The 18,052-nt window shown below is 49.7% G+C and overlaps 1 protein-coding gene across 1 annotated transcript in view; it reads left to right on the plus strand.

The window, feature by feature from the left end:
• Window positions 1-18,052, plus strand: part of RIPOR2 (RHO family interacting cell polarization regulator 2) — a 225,301-nt gene that overhangs the window by 176,135 nt on the left and 31,114 nt on the right. Inside the window, exons 8-14 of the mRNA XM_077769590.1 lie at window positions 2,017-2,080; window positions 10,587-10,630; window positions 11,815-11,940; window positions 12,160-12,308; window positions 13,772-13,901; window positions 14,318-14,580; window positions 15,691-15,790. Of these exons, the coding sequence (XP_077625716.1) occupies window positions 2,017-2,080; window positions 10,587-10,630; window positions 11,815-11,940; window positions 12,160-12,308; window positions 13,772-13,901; window positions 14,318-14,580; window positions 15,691-15,790 (876 nt within the window). The remainder of the gene's footprint in view (window positions 1-2,016; window positions 2,081-10,586; window positions 10,631-11,814; window positions 11,941-12,159; window positions 12,309-13,771; window positions 13,902-14,317; window positions 14,581-15,690; window positions 15,791-18,052) is intronic.

The following is an 18,052-nucleotide window of genomic DNA, read 5'->3' on the forward strand; positions in this document are numbered from 1 at the left end:
TTCACAGAACTGCAAAGCCAGGATTTGGTCACAAGGAATGTTTAGGGCAGGAAGGCTCTGGATGGTTCCGCAGGTGCAGCGGTTTTCATCAGTGGCTGCAGGGGTGAGACGGAAGCGAACCCTGACCACAGATGTCCTCAACTGCTAAGCTAGCTGCCCCCCAAGGTGTTTTTGAAGACACTGGTCCCTATCCTGGCTCGCATGATAGCATCACTGGCGTTTTTGGAGAGTGTAATACGTACCTTCCCGGAAACACACGATACTCTACGAAGAGAGGTTTACAGTACTGAGGGGTTCTCAAAGCTTTCAATCAGCACAGAGCTCAGACTTCAGGAAGTTTCCCCCGGGTTTGCTGAGCTGTTTCAGGCACTAGGAACTTACAAGGGGAAAGATGATGGCCGTTCTTTTTGTGTCCAGTCCAGGCACCAGTTCAGGAGAGTGATCTTTTGGGGCAGAACAAAGGAACAAGTAGGAACCAGAAGGTGTAGCCTTGCAGATCAGCTCTGAAGTTCTCAGCAAACAAAATGCAAAGGGAGCAACCCCTGTCAGTGCTCCCTGGGCTGGCCACCCCCAGTACCCCAAGCCCCACCCCTGCGGTGGGGGCTGACTGCTGAGGGGGCAGCCTGCAGGTGCCCCGGCGGGGAGGGGGAGGGGAGGGATGGGCACCAACGCTTTGTGCAGCTGAGGCGGTCTCCAGAGCTTAAGCTGGCCAACCTGCAAAAGGGCCCCACTGGAGAGAGCCCCCCCGCTGGAGAGAGCCCCCCCACTGGAGAGAGCCCCCCACCGTGGCGCTTCTCCTTTTCTGATCTCCAGTTGCTCTGTTTGGATTATCAGATACTGAGGAGGCAAGGTGGGGGCAATGGTGAGTCTAACCACACCCTGAGATGGTGTCCCTCCTTCCCCAGTGTCCCCTCAACTCCAGAGTCAGTGTAGGACTCTCATCAGACCCAGGAACCACTTTATGGCGTGCCTCAGGAGCCCACCTCACTCATAGAGCGTAGCGCCTGAGGTATTTTTCGCCCCCCACCCCGTTTTTATTAAGAACAATTTCCAATCGAGAGAAAAGTCAAGACGTATAATAAACACCATCTACCTTTACGGATTGACCAGTTGGTAATATTTTGCCCTATTTGCTTTCCTTCTTTCACATGGGCTCAATTTTTCCTTTTCTTTTTCTTTTTTCTTTTTTTTTCTTTCTTTTTTTTTTTGCTGAGTCATTTGATAGTAAGTAGTAGACATTGTGACACTTTACAATAAGTATTTCAGTGCCGATCCCATGATGGTAACCTGTGTAACCTGTGTATCCCCTGGACAAACACACAGCATTGTCACAAGTAAGAAAATTAATCCACTCAACAGAGGTATCAAAAAGCCTGTACATTTCCAGACGTCCCCTATTAGGTCCAGTGATGTCTTTTCTGTTTTAGCTTATTGTCCTTCAAATCAGGATCCAATGAAAGGCAACAGGTGGCATTTGGTTGTTATGTCTCTTTAGCCTCTTTTGGCTGGAACTTCCCCCCGTCCCCCTCCACAGCATTGCCTTTGCATAGAATCCAGGCCAGCTCTTCCAGCATCTCACGTTCTGGATTCGTCTGTTTATGGCATAATTTGATGATATAATTGATGTACCATCTGAAGGCAACACAGCAAGGCTTCCGTTGCAGTAGGTCCCAAAGTCCCACTACATAACAGCCTTGATCTTCTCCATTTCGGAGAAGACTGCTTTCCTGCTTTATCTAGCATCCCAGTCCCCGTTGTTGAACATGGAAATAATTGAACTTGTTCTTCTATGCTCCGAATCTCCCGTGCACCAGAAGGCCTGGATAGACTCAGGTGCACCATTTCGTCAGGAGGGCGTCCCAGGCGGTGCCGGGTAGCGCCCTGCAAGCCGGTGGCTGCCTCCTGGAATTCAGGCAGTAGCCAGTTGTCTGCAGCTATGAGAACGGTGTGGGCTTGGTTTGAGCTGCTGTGGGGGAGGGGCGTAGGCCTGACGCCAGTCTTCCGTTCTTTCCACAGAACATGTGCACCATTGAAGCAGAGCTGGAGAATCTGCTGGGGGAGTTCTCCATCAGGATGAAAGGTACTCGGGCGCCTGGGGCTCAGAAGGTTAAGTGTCTGACTCTCCATCTCAGCTCAGGGCATGATCTCACGGTTCAGGGGTTCAAGCCCTGTTTCGGGCTCAGGGCTGACAGCACAGAGACTGCTTGGGATTCTGCATCTCCCTCTCTGTACCTCCCTTGCTCACTCTCTCTCTCTCTTTCCCTCTCCCCTGCCCCCGGTCTCTCAAGATAAGTAAACTTAAAAAAAAAAAAAGAGAGAGATGAAAGGTATTCTTTCCCTCATTGAGAGAGTCAGGAGCCATCTCCATGGACAGATTTCACACTATTTTTATTTTTCTTGCAAAGACACTGTGCCACCACCTTTACCCCTCCCCATTTATGTTATTGTATTGATGATAGATGTTCTGGAACCTTCTAGCCCTAAGACTTACCTGCACCCTTGAATCTTTATTATGGCAGAATCTCAGACATACACAGAAGTGAAGAGAATATTACAGTGAACCCCATATCATCTAGATGTAATAATTAGCAAGGTCTTGCTACATTTGCTTCATCTGGTTTTCTCTTTGATGACGTGTAGCCCAGATATGAGTCTGGCTGTGTATATTTCGATATGCATCCCGATATGCATCCCGATATGCATTAAAGAATAGGGACATCTTCTTACATAACCACAATGCCCAGTATTATCATGTCTAATAAAACGAACATGCCTTTGTTACTAACCCGTTCCCTCGTCCAGTTTTCCCAGTTGTCTCAAAACTGCTTTGTACGGTTGGTTTATTTTCATCAGGACCCACCTGAGGTCCAGGCATCCTAAGTGGTCACTTGTGTCTCCCTTAGGCTTGCTATCATCTAAAACAGACCCTTCCCATTTGCTTCCTACCATCAACTTGGCATGAAAACCCTTGTTGTATAGAACATCCCACATTCTAGATTGGTCTTCTGGCTTCTCTGTGGTGTCATTTCAGTTACTCCTTTGCGCTCATGTTTTCTGTCAGCTACCCACCAATTACTTTATTTTATTCATTTCTAGTGTTAAACCAAGGATGACTATGCATTTTCCTCTTTTCCCCAGTGCGTCTCTGGTGTTTGCTCTGGAAAGTTCCAACGTAGAGGCATCATGGGGTTATATTTGTACCGCAGCTTGTTCAGAACAAACCAGGCAGGGCAGCCTTAGCAAACAGAGCATTGCCCACGCCTCGCGGGCAGGCTCTCTGATCAGCAGCAGCAAGTCGGTGTGTCTTGAGTTTGGGCCCATTGATTGCAGCAACGAGGGCTGGGGCGTAGCCGCTTCTGGTCCTCCGATTTCTGAGGCAGCTTGATCCCTGGCTTGTTGCTAATGGGAACTTAATCACCCTGTTGTCGGTGTTTTGCAATTAAGGGAGTAGAGAAGGGGGGTACTTTTTTAAGTGCTCAACAGGAGAGTTTCGTTTTGGAATGAGTCATTTAAGTCTGCAGGGCACTGTTTGTGTCCAACACCAGGCACCCCGTGAGAGCACGAGAGCCGCTCTGAATGAGTTTATTCCTGGAGTGACAGTGACCTTGACCTTCAATGTCCGCAATGGCTGCATTCTTCTCTTGAGCAGACCTGAGAGTGAATCGTTTGTCGTTCAGTGTTAAATCTCAGCACTGGCGGTACCACCGAGGCTCTTTCAGTGTTTTGTTTCTTGTCTTCGTGTTGGGTCCTCACGAGAGTCAGAGGTCGAAAAACCGCTCAGGCCCTGCCCCAGACCTAGCAAGTCAGTAGGGGGCCGGGGGCCTGCAAGATTTTTTTAAGACTCTCAGGATGGTTGCAGCAGCAGCCTGATTCTGGAAATCAGTTGCCCTGAATGAGTGTTTAGCAGAAAGCACTTCTGTCTCCTTTGCCCCGACGCCCGGGCACCATCCGTGCAGGCTAGTCCGTCTGCCAGCTGAGACTCGGAAGCAGCACACCTTGCTGTTGATACAGGGGGTCCCAGGTCTCCCCTATTCCTGGTGCTCACCCTTCTCCAGGGCGTCCATCATTGGCAGGTGATAATTCCCCCATGGTACTGGCGGGAAATGGGCGTTCAATGACTTGTCCTAGAACTCACACAGTAAGTTGGAGTCAGACTTGACACTGAATTCCAGGGCTCCCCCATTCCCACGCTCAATCCCGTACAAGGAGGACTGATGTTGAAGAGAGCAGAGCAGATACTATTCACGTTGCTCAGAGCATGGCCTCTTCTGTGGGAAGGCCTCCCACGCAGCACACAGGCGGCCTGGTGGTCAGTGAGACGATGACGCTGGGGGCCCGCCGTCCACTGAGGGACCTGGGCACCGGCTAAGGGATGGCTCTGGTCCTAAAGGTTGTCAGGGTGGCCCGGCAGGCCCTCCTGATCCCGGCCTTTCCAGCTCTGCTGCTCTGTCCTCTCGTTCCCACCTGGTCTGCTTCCTTAGCTTCTGTCCGTTCCCTGGGGTGGGGGGGTGGGGGGGTCTCCAGGCCCGAAACTTAACGCTCCTTGTTCATTACAGACTATTCTCCCTCTCACTTCCCCAATGTAACATGAAAGCTCAGAAACTACAGCTATGAAGCCTTTCAAGGGTAACACCGGCATGGAAATCTTCCTCTCTCTTGATAAAGGGAAGCCCCCGCACACTGCCAAGAAGTCTTACATCTTTGCAATGAGCTACTTTCTTATCTGTTATTCCTTCTGGTAAAACATAACCACCCCCAACAAACATACTGACATAAGCTGAGGATATTTCATAATATTTTCAGACCTGCTAACCCCACTTCCTCCTGCCACACCCTTTCACACTTCCCTTTTTGTCCCACCCAACACGAAGAAAACAACCATTTTGGTTGTGTGTGTGTGTGTGTGTGTGTATGTGTGTGTGTTGCAGTGTGGGTGTGGCCAGATTGATGATAAAAACAACTGATCGAACACTTACGGAGCTCTTGCTCTCGGCCATGCCCTCGGCCGCCTCCTGAAGTGTGGTCTTGAGTCCCACACCCCTGCTGGAGAAGATGGCGGTATGAGCCAGAGTGTTCTCATTCAGTGGAATGAATCACCCGCTGGACCAATGAGGAGGCTGGATTATCTCAGAAGCCTGGGTGGTGGCGAAGAAGGGCGCCGCTCACCTATCTTAGGGTATGGAAGGAAGGAGGAAGCCTCCCCGGTGTAACCTCTGAACACGGATGAGAGGCACTGCTCTGGGCACATGAGCAGCAAGGGAATGGCATTCACCGAAGAGGGAAAAGCATGTTGGAAAATGGCGGGTGGGCTGGTGAGGCTGAATCGCTTCCTGCAAGAAGAGTGATGGGCGTCCATTGGCCCTGGATCTTAAAGCACCTTAAATGTCAGGCTAGAGAGGGAGCCTCTTGTTAACCAGGGCGGAGAAGAAAAGATGTGGGCTCTCGGGGAGCAGTAGCTCCCCCAGTGAGCATGCCAGTGACCTTCCAGGCGGTGTGGCCCACGCCTGCGCCTGCCTCTCCGGCGTGCAGGGCAGGTCGGGCCTCAGCAGCAGGGAGCACTCCCCGGGAGCTGGTGCGTCTGCATTGTTTCTCCCTGGTCAATAAATCAGGAAGGCCTGCAACAGAGCTCCTGGCGCTTTGCCTTGGCGTAGGAAGTGTGGCTTCCTTAGCTCCATGACCCCCCCGCCACGTGCTGAACTTTGTTCACATGGCCACGAACACCCAGCCACCCTTCTCCCTATGTGTATGCGGTCCATGCGTGTGACCTTTTTAATCTGTGGAAAGGAACTAGAAAACGTGGGGAGTGGGGCGCCTGGGTGGCTTAGTTGGTTGAGCGTCCGACTTTCGCTTGGGTCATGATCTCGCGGTTCGTGGGTTCGAGCCCCGCGTCGGGCTCTGTGCTGACTGCCAGCTCGGAGCCTGGAGCCTGTTTCAGTCTGTGACTCCCTCTCTCTCTGACCCTCCCCTGCTCACGCTGTCTCTCTCTCTCTCCTAGAAAAAAAAAAATTTTAGAAAACTTGGGGAGCTTTCTTGTGGCGGAAAAGTCTCTGAGCAGAGGCAGGAAAGGTGGGCGGCTTCCTAGGCTTGCATCTGGGCCTTCCACACGGCGCCGTAGAATAGCCAGTTCGGTCACTACTAGGTGTTTACAGTACAACAGCCTAACAGTAGAGGAAGATGCACCGTAGAGATCAAAGTCCCCTACCCCCACCCAGCCCTGGAGGCCAGCCCCCAGTGGCTTTAGAGTGGCCCTAATGAAAGCTTTCTAGGCTGTGCAGCGGTAATCACAAAACCACTGAGAAAGCATAAAGATTTCCCCGACTGGGAAAATCCCAGCAAGCCTCCAGCCCAGCCTGGAAGACCTCAGGCTGTAACTGTAATTGCCCTACTGGTGGCTTTAATTCTGCAGCCAGTGCCGTGATTGGCTTACAGTGAGGGAGAGAACATTAGGAAGCGGGAGCGTCGGACGTGGTTTTGCCTCCCTGTTGCCCACTGGCTACATTGTGGTTGTAATCGGGGTCTCAGTGTGCTAGCATTATAAGCAATTTCAAGAAATTTTGCTTTAATAACATGGGCTTATAAGCGCAAAAACATCACTACCAAGTACCTTTCTCCCATTTGGATAAGCTCTTCGGATATGAAATTTCCGGTAATTTTGAAAGGGAAAGAAAAAAACCTTCAAAGGATTTTCCCCTTTACACACTTTGATCTAGCACTGATACCAGGTCAGCTTGGGGTGGGGTTTTTTTTTTGTTTTGTTTTTTAACCAGGCTCCTGTTGTATTTGCACAGGTAAACCTGCAACAGATGAAACCTGAACTAATTTGCGTGGGCTTTAAAGGGCACTTTGGATTTTCTTATAATCAGCACATCTAACCTCTTCTGATTTGTAAAAACCAATTGTGCTTTTTTTCCCCCCGAAGTATTAAAAAAAAAAAGACTAAATCCTCCAGAAAATGACTAGGGAAAACTGACTTTTTAAATTCTGCTCTTATTTCAGTAAATCTGTTAAAGTGGCTCATTATGTTCTAATTATTGGAACAGCCCTAGGTGGCCGGGCTCTGTGGGGAAGGAGGCAGAAGGCGGTGGGGAGTTGCTGCCATCTACTGACAGACAGTGGTAACAGCGGGTGCCTTTTTAAGCCGAAATGCACCTTCCCTGTTCTCTTACCCGTGGCGGTGCCTCTTGGACAGGTGAAGGGCACTCATTCACTCTACAGCCTCACAGCTTACCCGGCCATGAGTAGAAGGCAAGATGTGCTGTGTGATACCATCCCCATAATCTTTACACGGGTAAAATCATGCTTACGCTAATATGAAAACAATGAATATAAAAGCAATTAAATATAAAAACAATTAACAGTTAAGAACTCAAAGGTCATAAACAGCAGCTGGAGGATACTGAGTCACCAAGGGGTCCGTTGGCCGTATGGACGTCCTGTGCGGGNAATCAGCTTTAAATTTTTTAAATGGTGCCTTCTCATTTTTTTAAATATTGGCAAACACACCAAAAATGCTTTAAGTCATAATGTCATCGCTCTAAGTGTAAAAATTGTCATGTGTATCCAAACACCCTTTTCTCTGCATATATGCTGCCCACCAACCAACATATGTGATCTTTTTCATGTCTTTTTCTTATAAAATAAACACATGATATTTGAAGAAACCCAGTAAAAATCACTATTGAATGCCAAACATTTAACTTTCCTCATAATTTCACCTTACCAGAGATAATTATTTTAATAATTATATTAATTACAATATAATTAATATATAATAATAGCTTATTAAAGATAGCTAAACATTTGTACTGAATTCTTTTCTTAAATTGAAGTATAGTTCAGTATAGACACTCAATATTCTATTAGTTTTAGGTGTACAACATAGTGATTCTACAAGTTTATATGTTATACTGTGACCCTGTGACTGTAGCTATCGTTGTTTCTGATAGAACACTGTTACGACATCATTGACTATATTCCCTTTGCTCTACTTTTTATCCCCATGACTTATTCCATAACTGGAAGCCTGTACCTCCCACTCTCCCCTTCCCCAACTTGGCTCACCCTCAGCTGCCTCCCATCTGGAACCCATCAGTTTGTTCTTAGTATTTATGGGCCTACTTCGGCTTTTTGTTTATTTGTTTTGTTTTTAGATTCCACATATAAATGGAATCATACGGTATTTGTCTTTCTCAGCCTGACTTATTTCATTCAGCCTCACGCCCTCTAGCTCCAAACATGTTGTCACAGGTGGCAAGATCTCATCCTTTTGTATGGCTCAGTAATACTCCATGGTGTATAACTGTTTGTAGTGAATTCTGAACTGGAGTTCTTTATCATAAAACTATATTGTTTCTTTTCATAGAAAATGAGACAGTGCTAAAGATTTTTGCCCATTCTTATTAAATTTGTTTCTTGATTAAAACTGTGTCTTCAGGTCCCTGTTGGGGTAAGAGACTTTGCTTTATGGTTGGCATGGAAACAGACGCAGGATTACAGATAAGCCTCCACTGACAAGTTTAGTCTCCTACATTTATGGCGCCCATGTGATGTGCGTATCTTCCTCCCCACAACTTTATCGTGCTTGACACACAGTAGGCATTCTAGAAATACTGATGGGTGAATAGAGCCACTCCCGCTGCCCAGAAGAGCCCGCTTATTCATGCCTTCATTTGCCTATGGTGAAATTCTCTTGTTCAAATACTACCTTCCTCCAAGAAACTAGCCTGCATCAAATGAGATAGAGTTTTTGTTGAATGATACCTAAGTAACACATTCTTATAAAAATTCAAAACATGGAGGGGGCGCCTGGGTGGCTTAGTCGGTTAAACGTCCAACTTTTGCTTAGGTCATGATCTCGCGGTTTGTGGGTTCGGGCCCCGCATCGGGCTCTGTGCTGACTGCCAGCTCGGAGCCTGGAGCCTGTTTCAGTCTGTGACTCCCTCTCTCTCTGACCTTCCCCTGCTCACGCTGTCTCTCTCTCTCTCCTAGATATAAATAAAACATTTTAAAAAAAAAATCAAAACATGGACAAAAATCTCCTTTTACTATCTCTCCATTGCTGTTCCCATGGCTGATGTGTATGGATTTGCTATCTTTTCATATAGATAACGTCTTATAAATGAGCTACGTATGGCACATGCTCCATAGATAGTATGACCCAGGGCGCCTGGGGGGCTCAGTCAGTTGAGTGTCTGACTCTTGGTTTTGGTTCAGGTCATGATCTCACGGTTCGTACAAGTTCAAGCCCCACATCAGGCTCAAAGCCTGCTTGGGATTCTGTCTCTCCTCTCTGCCCCTCCCCTGCTTGTGCTCTCTCTGTCTCTGTCTCAAAATAAACTATGAACGAACAGAGGAATGAATGAATAGTATGACTCCATTCCTGAATATATAATCATTACTCTGTATTAGGCATGTACTATGGACTAGAGGCCATCACTTGTCTTAACAAATAGCTCTTTGAGGTGGAGATTGTGACACAACCCTCCCCCCCGCCCACCACCCCTCTCCATGTTTAGAGGTGATGAAATTGCAGTTGATACCTAGAGTAGGCTCCCTGGTAAATAAAACAGAAGTCACCTTCTGCTTTAACTCTTCTTACTGCCTCTGGTCCAGGTCTGTTTCATCCCTGTGGACTTCAATCACATTTTATTCTATCTTCTTGGTATCGGTAACATCTCTTTTAATTTCCAGATCATTACCCCAATGCACAGATCCCTCCCCACAGGAAGTCTCAATAGATATCTACAGAAAGAAAGAAAGAAAAAGACTGATTAAATTCAGGGTCCCTGAGATGTCCCACAACAGTGCCTGACATGATTTATCCTTGCTGCTACACCAGAGATGTGGTTGGATCTCAGGTCGAGCGGATCCAGCCAGGGAGGGCGTGCTGATGGCGTGAGCACAGGGAAGCCCCATCTCCACGTGGGGAGTGTGGGTTGTTGTCATTTGGTTGGCTGGGTTTTGTGTTCTTAATCACTGGCTTTGTATCGATGATAATCCATCTTATGTGATTTCATAACACATTAGACGGTGTGTTATGCCATCTAGTTATCGTTATCTGTTACAATGACCTATCTATTATCATTATGCTGGGTAAATAGGGAAGGGGAAACACAGGAATAAGTGAACTGGGGAGAGGCGAGGGAGACAGACTAAGCACACGGAATCTTCGCCCAAGTGAGAGGCTCTTAGCAGCAATCACCAATCTTTAGGACAGAAGGAAAAACAAGAGAGTAGTTTATTTTCATGGGAATATTTGGGGTAAATAAATGAATGTATCTTTCTGGCCCTGATTCTCTCTGATCCTGGGGTCTGAGTGGACTTCCAGCTGGCCAAAGCTTCATAGAGTTCTAGCCCCTGCCGAACAGACTTCTTTGCCCCAGAAAGCACCATCTTTGATTAACCCAGTCAGGAGTACTCTCTGTAGCTTTAGTAGATGGGATTCGCAGCGGTCCCCTCGGGTGGTCCCCCAAAACTATTCCACGAGCTTTCACAAAGGTCTGACACTTGGGGTTTATTAGCGCACCGGTGTGGGTTTGGACGGGGAAATCCGTGCTGCCCCTCAGGTCCCTGTTGCACGCTTACAGGTCTGGCTGGTTTTGCTCGCCTCTGTCCTGGAGACCAATATGAAGTAAGTACCATGTCTGTCTGCGGGTTGGGAACTGAGGATTTGAGGGGCAGGAGTCAGTTGCCATTATTTGGCTTCTTACATTGCCTTTTTTTTTTTCTTTTACATTTGTTTATTTGGGGGGAAAAATGAAGCCAATGAGAAAGTTTGGAGGTGAAGACCCCCACACGCTTTTCATCCAGACAACAATTTTTAACATAATGCCACATTGGCCTTATTAATACTACTATGATCGTTATTTTGCTGAACCATTTTAGACCAAAGCATGGACATCATGACCTTTCGCCCCATAATTATTTTCCTAAAAATGGAAGAACAGGCTCTCCTATCAGGATTGTGCAGCTCTCAGTGCAGCTGACTTAACATTGGCCCTTGCCATACGATCCATATTCGTATTTTCCCCAGTGTCCCAATGTTGTACTTCACAGCAGCCTTTTCTCCTGGTGCAAGAGCCAATCCGGAATCAGGAGTGCTCGTAAATATCACGGACTCAAGAAGACGACTAACTAGATCTTTCATTGTAAAGACACACTCCATAAAGTAAAAAAGGCGTTTATCTTTTCCGCCTTCAAAAGAGACCTTCGCTAATTATTTCATCTGTCTCCTCCAAAACCATCTATGATCATTCTTCCTGGGCCCGGTCGGGGGAGGAGCGTCTTCCCCTAACCAGTAACGCTGTCTGAGCAAAGACAGCTGGAGACCCTGTCCCTAGGGTCTGTCAGGTTTCAAAGTCCGTGTCCAGTTCTGTCTCCCTCATCCAGGAGGAGGAGGTCTTATTTCTTGCTTCTGGCTGCTCAGTAGATTTTAGCTGATGGTTTCTCCTCCCGCTCAAGGAGCTGGGGGTCCAACGGCTAATGTACTGAAGCGTGTGTTCTCCCAGGAGAAGGATCCGGTCACCGTGACCGTGGTAACATGGAAACATGTGACGACCTTTCGCTAAAGGCCCTCCACGCCCTCCGCCTGGGGGGAGCAGACCTTCCCCCGTCCTGGAGGCCTCGTCCCCTCTCACCATCTGCTCCTCCGCCCAGACTCCAGGGAACTGGAAAGACTAACAAGAAGGGGGTGGGGCGAGGAGGACCGAGCAGGGGGAGCAGCAGCTGATTTATTCCCTGGCCTTTTTATCTCGGAGTTTGGGTGGCAAGTCAGGCGGGGGCCCTGCAGCCTGAGGTCTGGCGTCTTCCCCCCAGATTTTCATGAAGTACGGCCGGCAGAGGTGGAAACTGAAAGGCAAGATAGAAGCGAACGGCAAGCAGAGCTGGGACGGAGAAGAGGTCGTGTTCCTGCCTCTGATCGTGGGATTCATTTCCATCAAGGTTCAGTATTGTCATGGTCATATCCCGGTGCAGGGTGGGGACCTTTGTTCGTGACTTCTGCCCGCGGCCCCTCCGCCTTGCAGACTCCCCTCTGCACCCGAGTCCACCGTGAAGACCGCTGATTTCGCCCAGAGCGGGCCGAGCAGAAGACGGGAAAGCGTACCTGGCCTTTGTCCGGGCCCCCCCCCCGTAAGGCCGTCCCTGTCCCTCTCTCACCAGGTCACGGAACTCAAAGGGCTCGCGACTCACCTCCTGGTCGGCAGCGTGACCTGCGAGACCAAAGAGCTGTTTGCCGCCCGACCTCAGGTGGTGGCCGTTGACATCAATGACCTTGGCACCATCAAACTGAGCCTGGAGATCACCTGGTAGTAAGTGGCCCTTTTCGGTTTCATCACATTACAAATACGTGCTGCGGACTAGTGCTCTTCAGAGGGCGGTGCGTGGGCCGTCAGAGTCCCCGGGGGAACGTGTCACAGAAGGAGACTCTCGGGTCCCACTGAGACCTGTGTCAGAACCTCTCAGAGCCTGAGGCTCTGCGCTACTGGCTCCACAGGGGAGGTCTGCACATCATCAGGTCCGTAAGCTGGAGAAGCCTCTGTCTTATCGCTCTTCTCCTCTCCTACTTCCTATTTGAAATAGTTTATTCTGCTGCCTTCCCTCCTTCTCAGCCGTTCAATATATATAAAGAAATATAGCTCTGGGGCGCCTGCGTGGCTCAGGTTCATGAGTTCGAGCCCCGCATCGGGCTCTGTGCTGACAGCTCAGAGCCTGGAGCCTGCTTTGTGTCTCCCTCTCTCTGCCCTTCCCCCACTTACACTCTGTCTCTCCCTGTCTCTCATAAATAAATAAACTTAAAAAATTTTTTTTTAAAGATATAGCTCTTAAATGAACTAATTTGGAAGAAAAATAACTGCCCAATAGGAGATACTTCACCCTCAGAAAGATCCCAGTTCTCTCTATAGTGTCTGTCCTGCTTTATCTCATGTGCCCTGTGCTGCTCTGGAAAACCTCTCAGTATCTTTCACACTCTGCTGACACAGAAAATCTCCAAGGGGTCAGAGAAGCCTTTTGTCAGAGCGGTGAAGGTAAAGGTGGTTTTCTGAAGTCTCCTCATGAGAAAGGTCGGAAGTCACTGAACACTGGTTGCCCACACGTTGGACAGTGTCCCTGGTGTATTTCCACGCAAGGGTGACATGTGGGGCACTGATACTCAGGGTCCCATTTCCAATATGGGGGATGAAGCACAGGAGCAGCAAAGACCCTGGTGTCTTGTCCACAAACCCCGTCGGCGCCTGCTGCCCGGCCTCCCCTCCACGCCCTCTGTAGTCATGATGTGTCAAAGGTCAGATCGTTCATCTTGCTGGATGGCATGATGATAAACAGGGTGATGGCGGACAGACCGGTCACACGAGAGGCTCTGTGTCAACAGAAATGAACGGGAGTCTATGTTTGTTTTCTCTAGAACAATCATCTGTTACTCTCTTGTATCGCTAACGCAAAGCTCAAAGAATTTTTACAGACCGACATCTCCTGTTGGACAAGCATTAATTGTTTACATGTTGAATATTAACCAAGAAACAGATGTATCTAGGGTCTGGGTGTATAGATAAATTGCCCTTAATGCCATGATAACAATCTTGGCCCCTGGGGTGGGTCTGGACTCAGTCCTCTGCCCCACCTCATTTTATCCTGGCTTCTCTCCTGCCCAACTGGCCCAACTCCCACTCTTTCGAGTTTACTTTAGTATAAGGAGGTGCTTCCTGGGCCTGCGGTCCGGGGGTTAGAGGTGACCTCAACCAACGTGCATTCACGGGGCCCTGTTGTGTTGCAGCCCATTTGACGTGGAAGACGCGACCCCCTCCTCGGGAGCCGGGAACAAGGCGGCAGCCCTGCAGAGGAGAATGTCCATGTACAGCCAGGGCACCCCGGAGACGCCCACCCTGAAGGATCACTCCTTCTTCGTAAGTTCAAGGCAATTTGGGGAGGAGACACATTGAACCCGAGACAGGCTTGCACCCAGTATTTGAGATGCTTGATATATGGCGTTAGGGGTTCTCGGTAACTCCTGATAACGCGGATCGTAAAGCTCCCCCTAATCAAGTAGCAACCAAGGAAAGCAGGTTCCAAGATGCCCGTGGCCATCTGCACACAGCGGCGGTAACCACCCTCCCCCACCGTCTTTACCCCTCCTCCACCTCCCTTCACCGATCGCTCTGCTAACCTACAGACTTTCTGGAGACTCTCTGAGCTCAGCCTTTTAGAGGGAGGGGTGTCCACGAGGCCTCCTTGTTTTAAACAGAGGTGCTGGCCCAGCAGCTAACGAGTCGTGCTAACCCACGCTTCCCGCTAACCCCCCGTCTTGCTTTGACTCTTGAAGCGCTGGCTGCACCCTCCTGCGGACAGGCCGCGGCGGCTGTCCGTCCTGGGTGTCTTGCAGGACACTTTCCTGGCCAAGCTGCACTGCAGCCGCTCCCTCAGTGACCTGCCCTCCCTCAGGCTGCGACCCAAGGCCGGGCTAGAGTTTTACGTGAGTGTGGGTGGCCCACCCGCTGCGAGGTGCTTGCCGTTGGGGCTGCTGGCACGTGTGCTGTGGTGTGTCCCCTGTTTCACCTGCTTCCCCGCCGTGTTCACAGGGTCACGGTGACAGCCGTCCTGTCGCCGGGTTGGGAAGTTGGGTCACGCATGTGCCTCTGTCCGCCAGGCCCTTTGTCCCTCTCTACTGCGAGCCCTGCTTTTGTGCTGTGACTTTTCTCTGCCGGGGCACAGATATCCATGGTAACAAGATCTCCATCTCTGAAAAATACAATTACGCTTGCTTGCGGTCAAAGAAGATGTTCCTTCCCAAGTTCAACTAGTTTATCACTGATGATAGTCTTTAGGCCTTTTGGCATTCAGATGCACTCAGCATTTGAGTAAGCTCAAAAACTGGCTTTGGAGGAGGTCAGAAGGACTCTTACCAATTTACTAGGGATGTTTTTATTTAAAGAGGTTCTTAGCTTTAGTTTATCATAGTGTTTGTTAATTTTCTCCTGCCTCTGTAAAAGACACGCTTTCATTTGTCGTCAGGAATGCAACATGTAACCTACATTATATGTAGGAGACGTTGTCATAAGAGAGGACGCACGTACACATGTGTACATACATGCATGGAATATTCTGTCCTTTATGGACATATAAAAGTCATCTTTGGGGGGAAGAAGTAATCTTCGAATGTCCAGAAAGGACTAAAAAGTTTTCTGGTTAATAATCATAATAATTGCATCTAATTTGTTGAATTACAAAACACAGGTGACAAGGACCAAGCTAAAGCAGTGGAGTTTCCAAGAAAAACAGAAAGACAGTATAAGGAAAATGTGCCTGAACACCCGGACGAAAAACCGATTATAGCAGATCAGTTGTATACCTAACTGTGGACATCACGTGTATACACATGGTCACGTGTTTTAAGTTGTGGAGGGCGTTGGTAGAGATTTTAATAGCATAATTTAAACAAGAGCAAGAGTCGAAAAAGCTCGATGGCTTCCAATAGCTGTTTGGATAAAGGCAGATACCGCAGAGCGACTCTTCCCATCCGGCCTCAGCCCCACTTTCCACACCTGACATTAGCCATTCTTGTCCTCTGCCCGGGCCCCTTGACCTCCCCACCCCCATTCTCCAGCTCCTCCACGCCCTTCAGAAGCTGCCATCTTTGTGCACACACTGTTCCTTCTCGAATGCACTTCCTCCTCCTCGCCTACGCCCCCCCCGCAGGGCTGAGCCCCGGGAGCCAGTTTCCCAGGCGGCAGGCATCTCCGGGCCGGGGTCCCACCTCCGTTATCGCACACACGCCTCGTTCTGTGTGTGCCTGTCTGTAGGCTCGCCCCCCTGGCGCAGCAGAGCGTCTCAGCTTAGTCTACCTCCATATCGGCCACTCACGTGGGTGCGCATTGCGTTTGGGCCCATGAGGCCCGAGAGAAATGGCTGGCGAGCACTTTGGACTTTGAACAAGAACCCTGACTGAGCCACCCGCCCCCCGCCTTAGCCGGTGCCGCCTCCTCCCCCGGAGCTGCAGGGGCCCAGGGGGTCTGTGAGATGCCTGCGGGTCGCCCTCCGAGAAGTCCAGGGAGCAGCCCTCCCCCGTTCCTACCAGAAGCTCGCCGTTTCTCTCTCCTAGAGGTGCAAGGTGTGGGGCGGGAGGAGGGCAGAGGACGCCAGAGGAACCCACGGAGCCCCCCTGCTCCCCCGCAGCTCCTGAAGGGGTTCCCGGACTGCTCCCGCCCCCCACCCCCCAGGACCGTGTGCAGCACTCTCAGGGACCATCCACGCAAGAAACATTCTTTAGAGGCGACGCTGAGCCTGCAGAGGTCCCTTGGCGCCCCGTGACACGTCTCACCCTGGGGCTAAAATTAGCTGCCCCCCAACCAGATGAGAAGAGAAGGTTTGGGTTGACCTAGCAGGTGCCGGGGTCCGGCGGCCGCAGCCCTGCAGCTCTGCTCCCCTTTCACTGGCTGGAACGTGTGTTTCCCGGGCTCACTGCCAGCACTGTTACGATCATTCCCTGCCCCAGATGCAATCAGGCCTTAGCTTGGTGCTTACCATTTACTTAAAATATCAAACCCAGAACCCAGGAGGAATTACCCATTTTGAAAGAGTTGATCTCGAATAACCAGAAAACGTTTTCCGCCAAGCAGCCCTGGCACCGAGACAGGACACGGCCCGCAGCGTGGGGAAAACCGACTTAGAAATCAGTTTAATGCCCGCACGAAGTAATTGCCTTGGTTACCTGGATATTTGGAGCCTCTCTCCCTTCTGAGCTCTGCTTCATGGATCACAGAGTGTACTTGACCGGCCTGGTGGGCTTGACAAGAGGGCTGGGTGTTTCTAGACACCTCAAGAGCTCTGATGAAATCCCGGGAGACGCTCAAGTTTATTAGCGTTTCTCTCCCGTTTTCACAGGAGCTACGCGAGTATATTTCTGGCCTCATGATTTGTGGCCTGGTTACCAAATTAACAACGTTTTCAAGGGCTCAGGATTGGTGGGTAGAGATTGTTTTAAGATAATGGATGAGAACTGAAGCAGAACAAAGCATCGGCATCTTTTTGTTTTTTATAGCATCTTATCTTTTGAGTGAAATGGCATGAACGTTGCAAAGTCCTCGAAGATAAATGCCCGAAAAGTGGTGGTGGTGTTCATGAGCGCGGCTGCCGGATCCCGGGCGGTCCTGCGATTTAGGAAACAGGCTCTCTGGTCTCCCCTTCCCCAGCCCTTTCTCTTGACAATGTTAGGCCTAAGAATAGTGTGATGAACTTGCACCCAGATTCAACACCAGCAATCGTTTCAGAAGGGCTTTGTTTTCTCTTGGCACACACACAACCACACACACAACCATACACCCACACAACCCACCCAAACCATACACAACCACACATACATAACCACACGCACACACACAACCACCCACACACAACCATACATACATAACCACACGCGCACACACAACCGCATGCACACACAACCATACACCCACACCACACAACCACACATACATAACCACACACACACAACCACACACACAAGCATACACAACCATACACAACCACACACACCACACACACACCACACAACGACATATATATAACCACACACACAACCACACACAACCAGACACCACACAACCCCCCACACACAACCACACACACACTACACATTCACACACACACACACAATCAACAAATGGAACGTTAATATCATGAAACTGCTGGTGGTTTATTTGAATGGCCTTGCATCTTGTCTGGAAACAAACCACACCAAGCACGTCATTTGTATTTAAAATAATAACATGAGGGGCACCTGGGCGGCTCAGTCGGTTAAGCGTCCTACTTCAGGTCAGGCCACGACCTCACGGCTGGTGGGTTCGAGCCCCGCGTCGGGCTCCGTGCTGACCGCTCAGAGCCTGGAGCCTGCTTCGGATTCTGTGTCCCCCTCTCTCCCTGTCCCTCACTCTCTCTCAAAAACAAACAAACATTAAACACATGTGAAATACTAACGGGATCTCCTTTGGCCACAGGCTAACCTGCCTGATGACGTCTTCGAGAACGGCAAGGAGGCCGCCGAGAAGACGCCGCTGTCGCT

The sequence above is a fragment of the Crocuta crocuta genome, unplaced genomic scaffold (assembly GCF_008692635.1).
Source record: "Crocuta crocuta isolate KB4526 unplaced genomic scaffold, BGI_CrCroc_1.0 scaffold145, whole genome shotgun sequence".
In the NCBI taxonomy this organism is placed as follows: domain Eukaryota; kingdom Metazoa; phylum Chordata; class Mammalia; order Carnivora; family Hyaenidae; genus Crocuta; species Crocuta crocuta.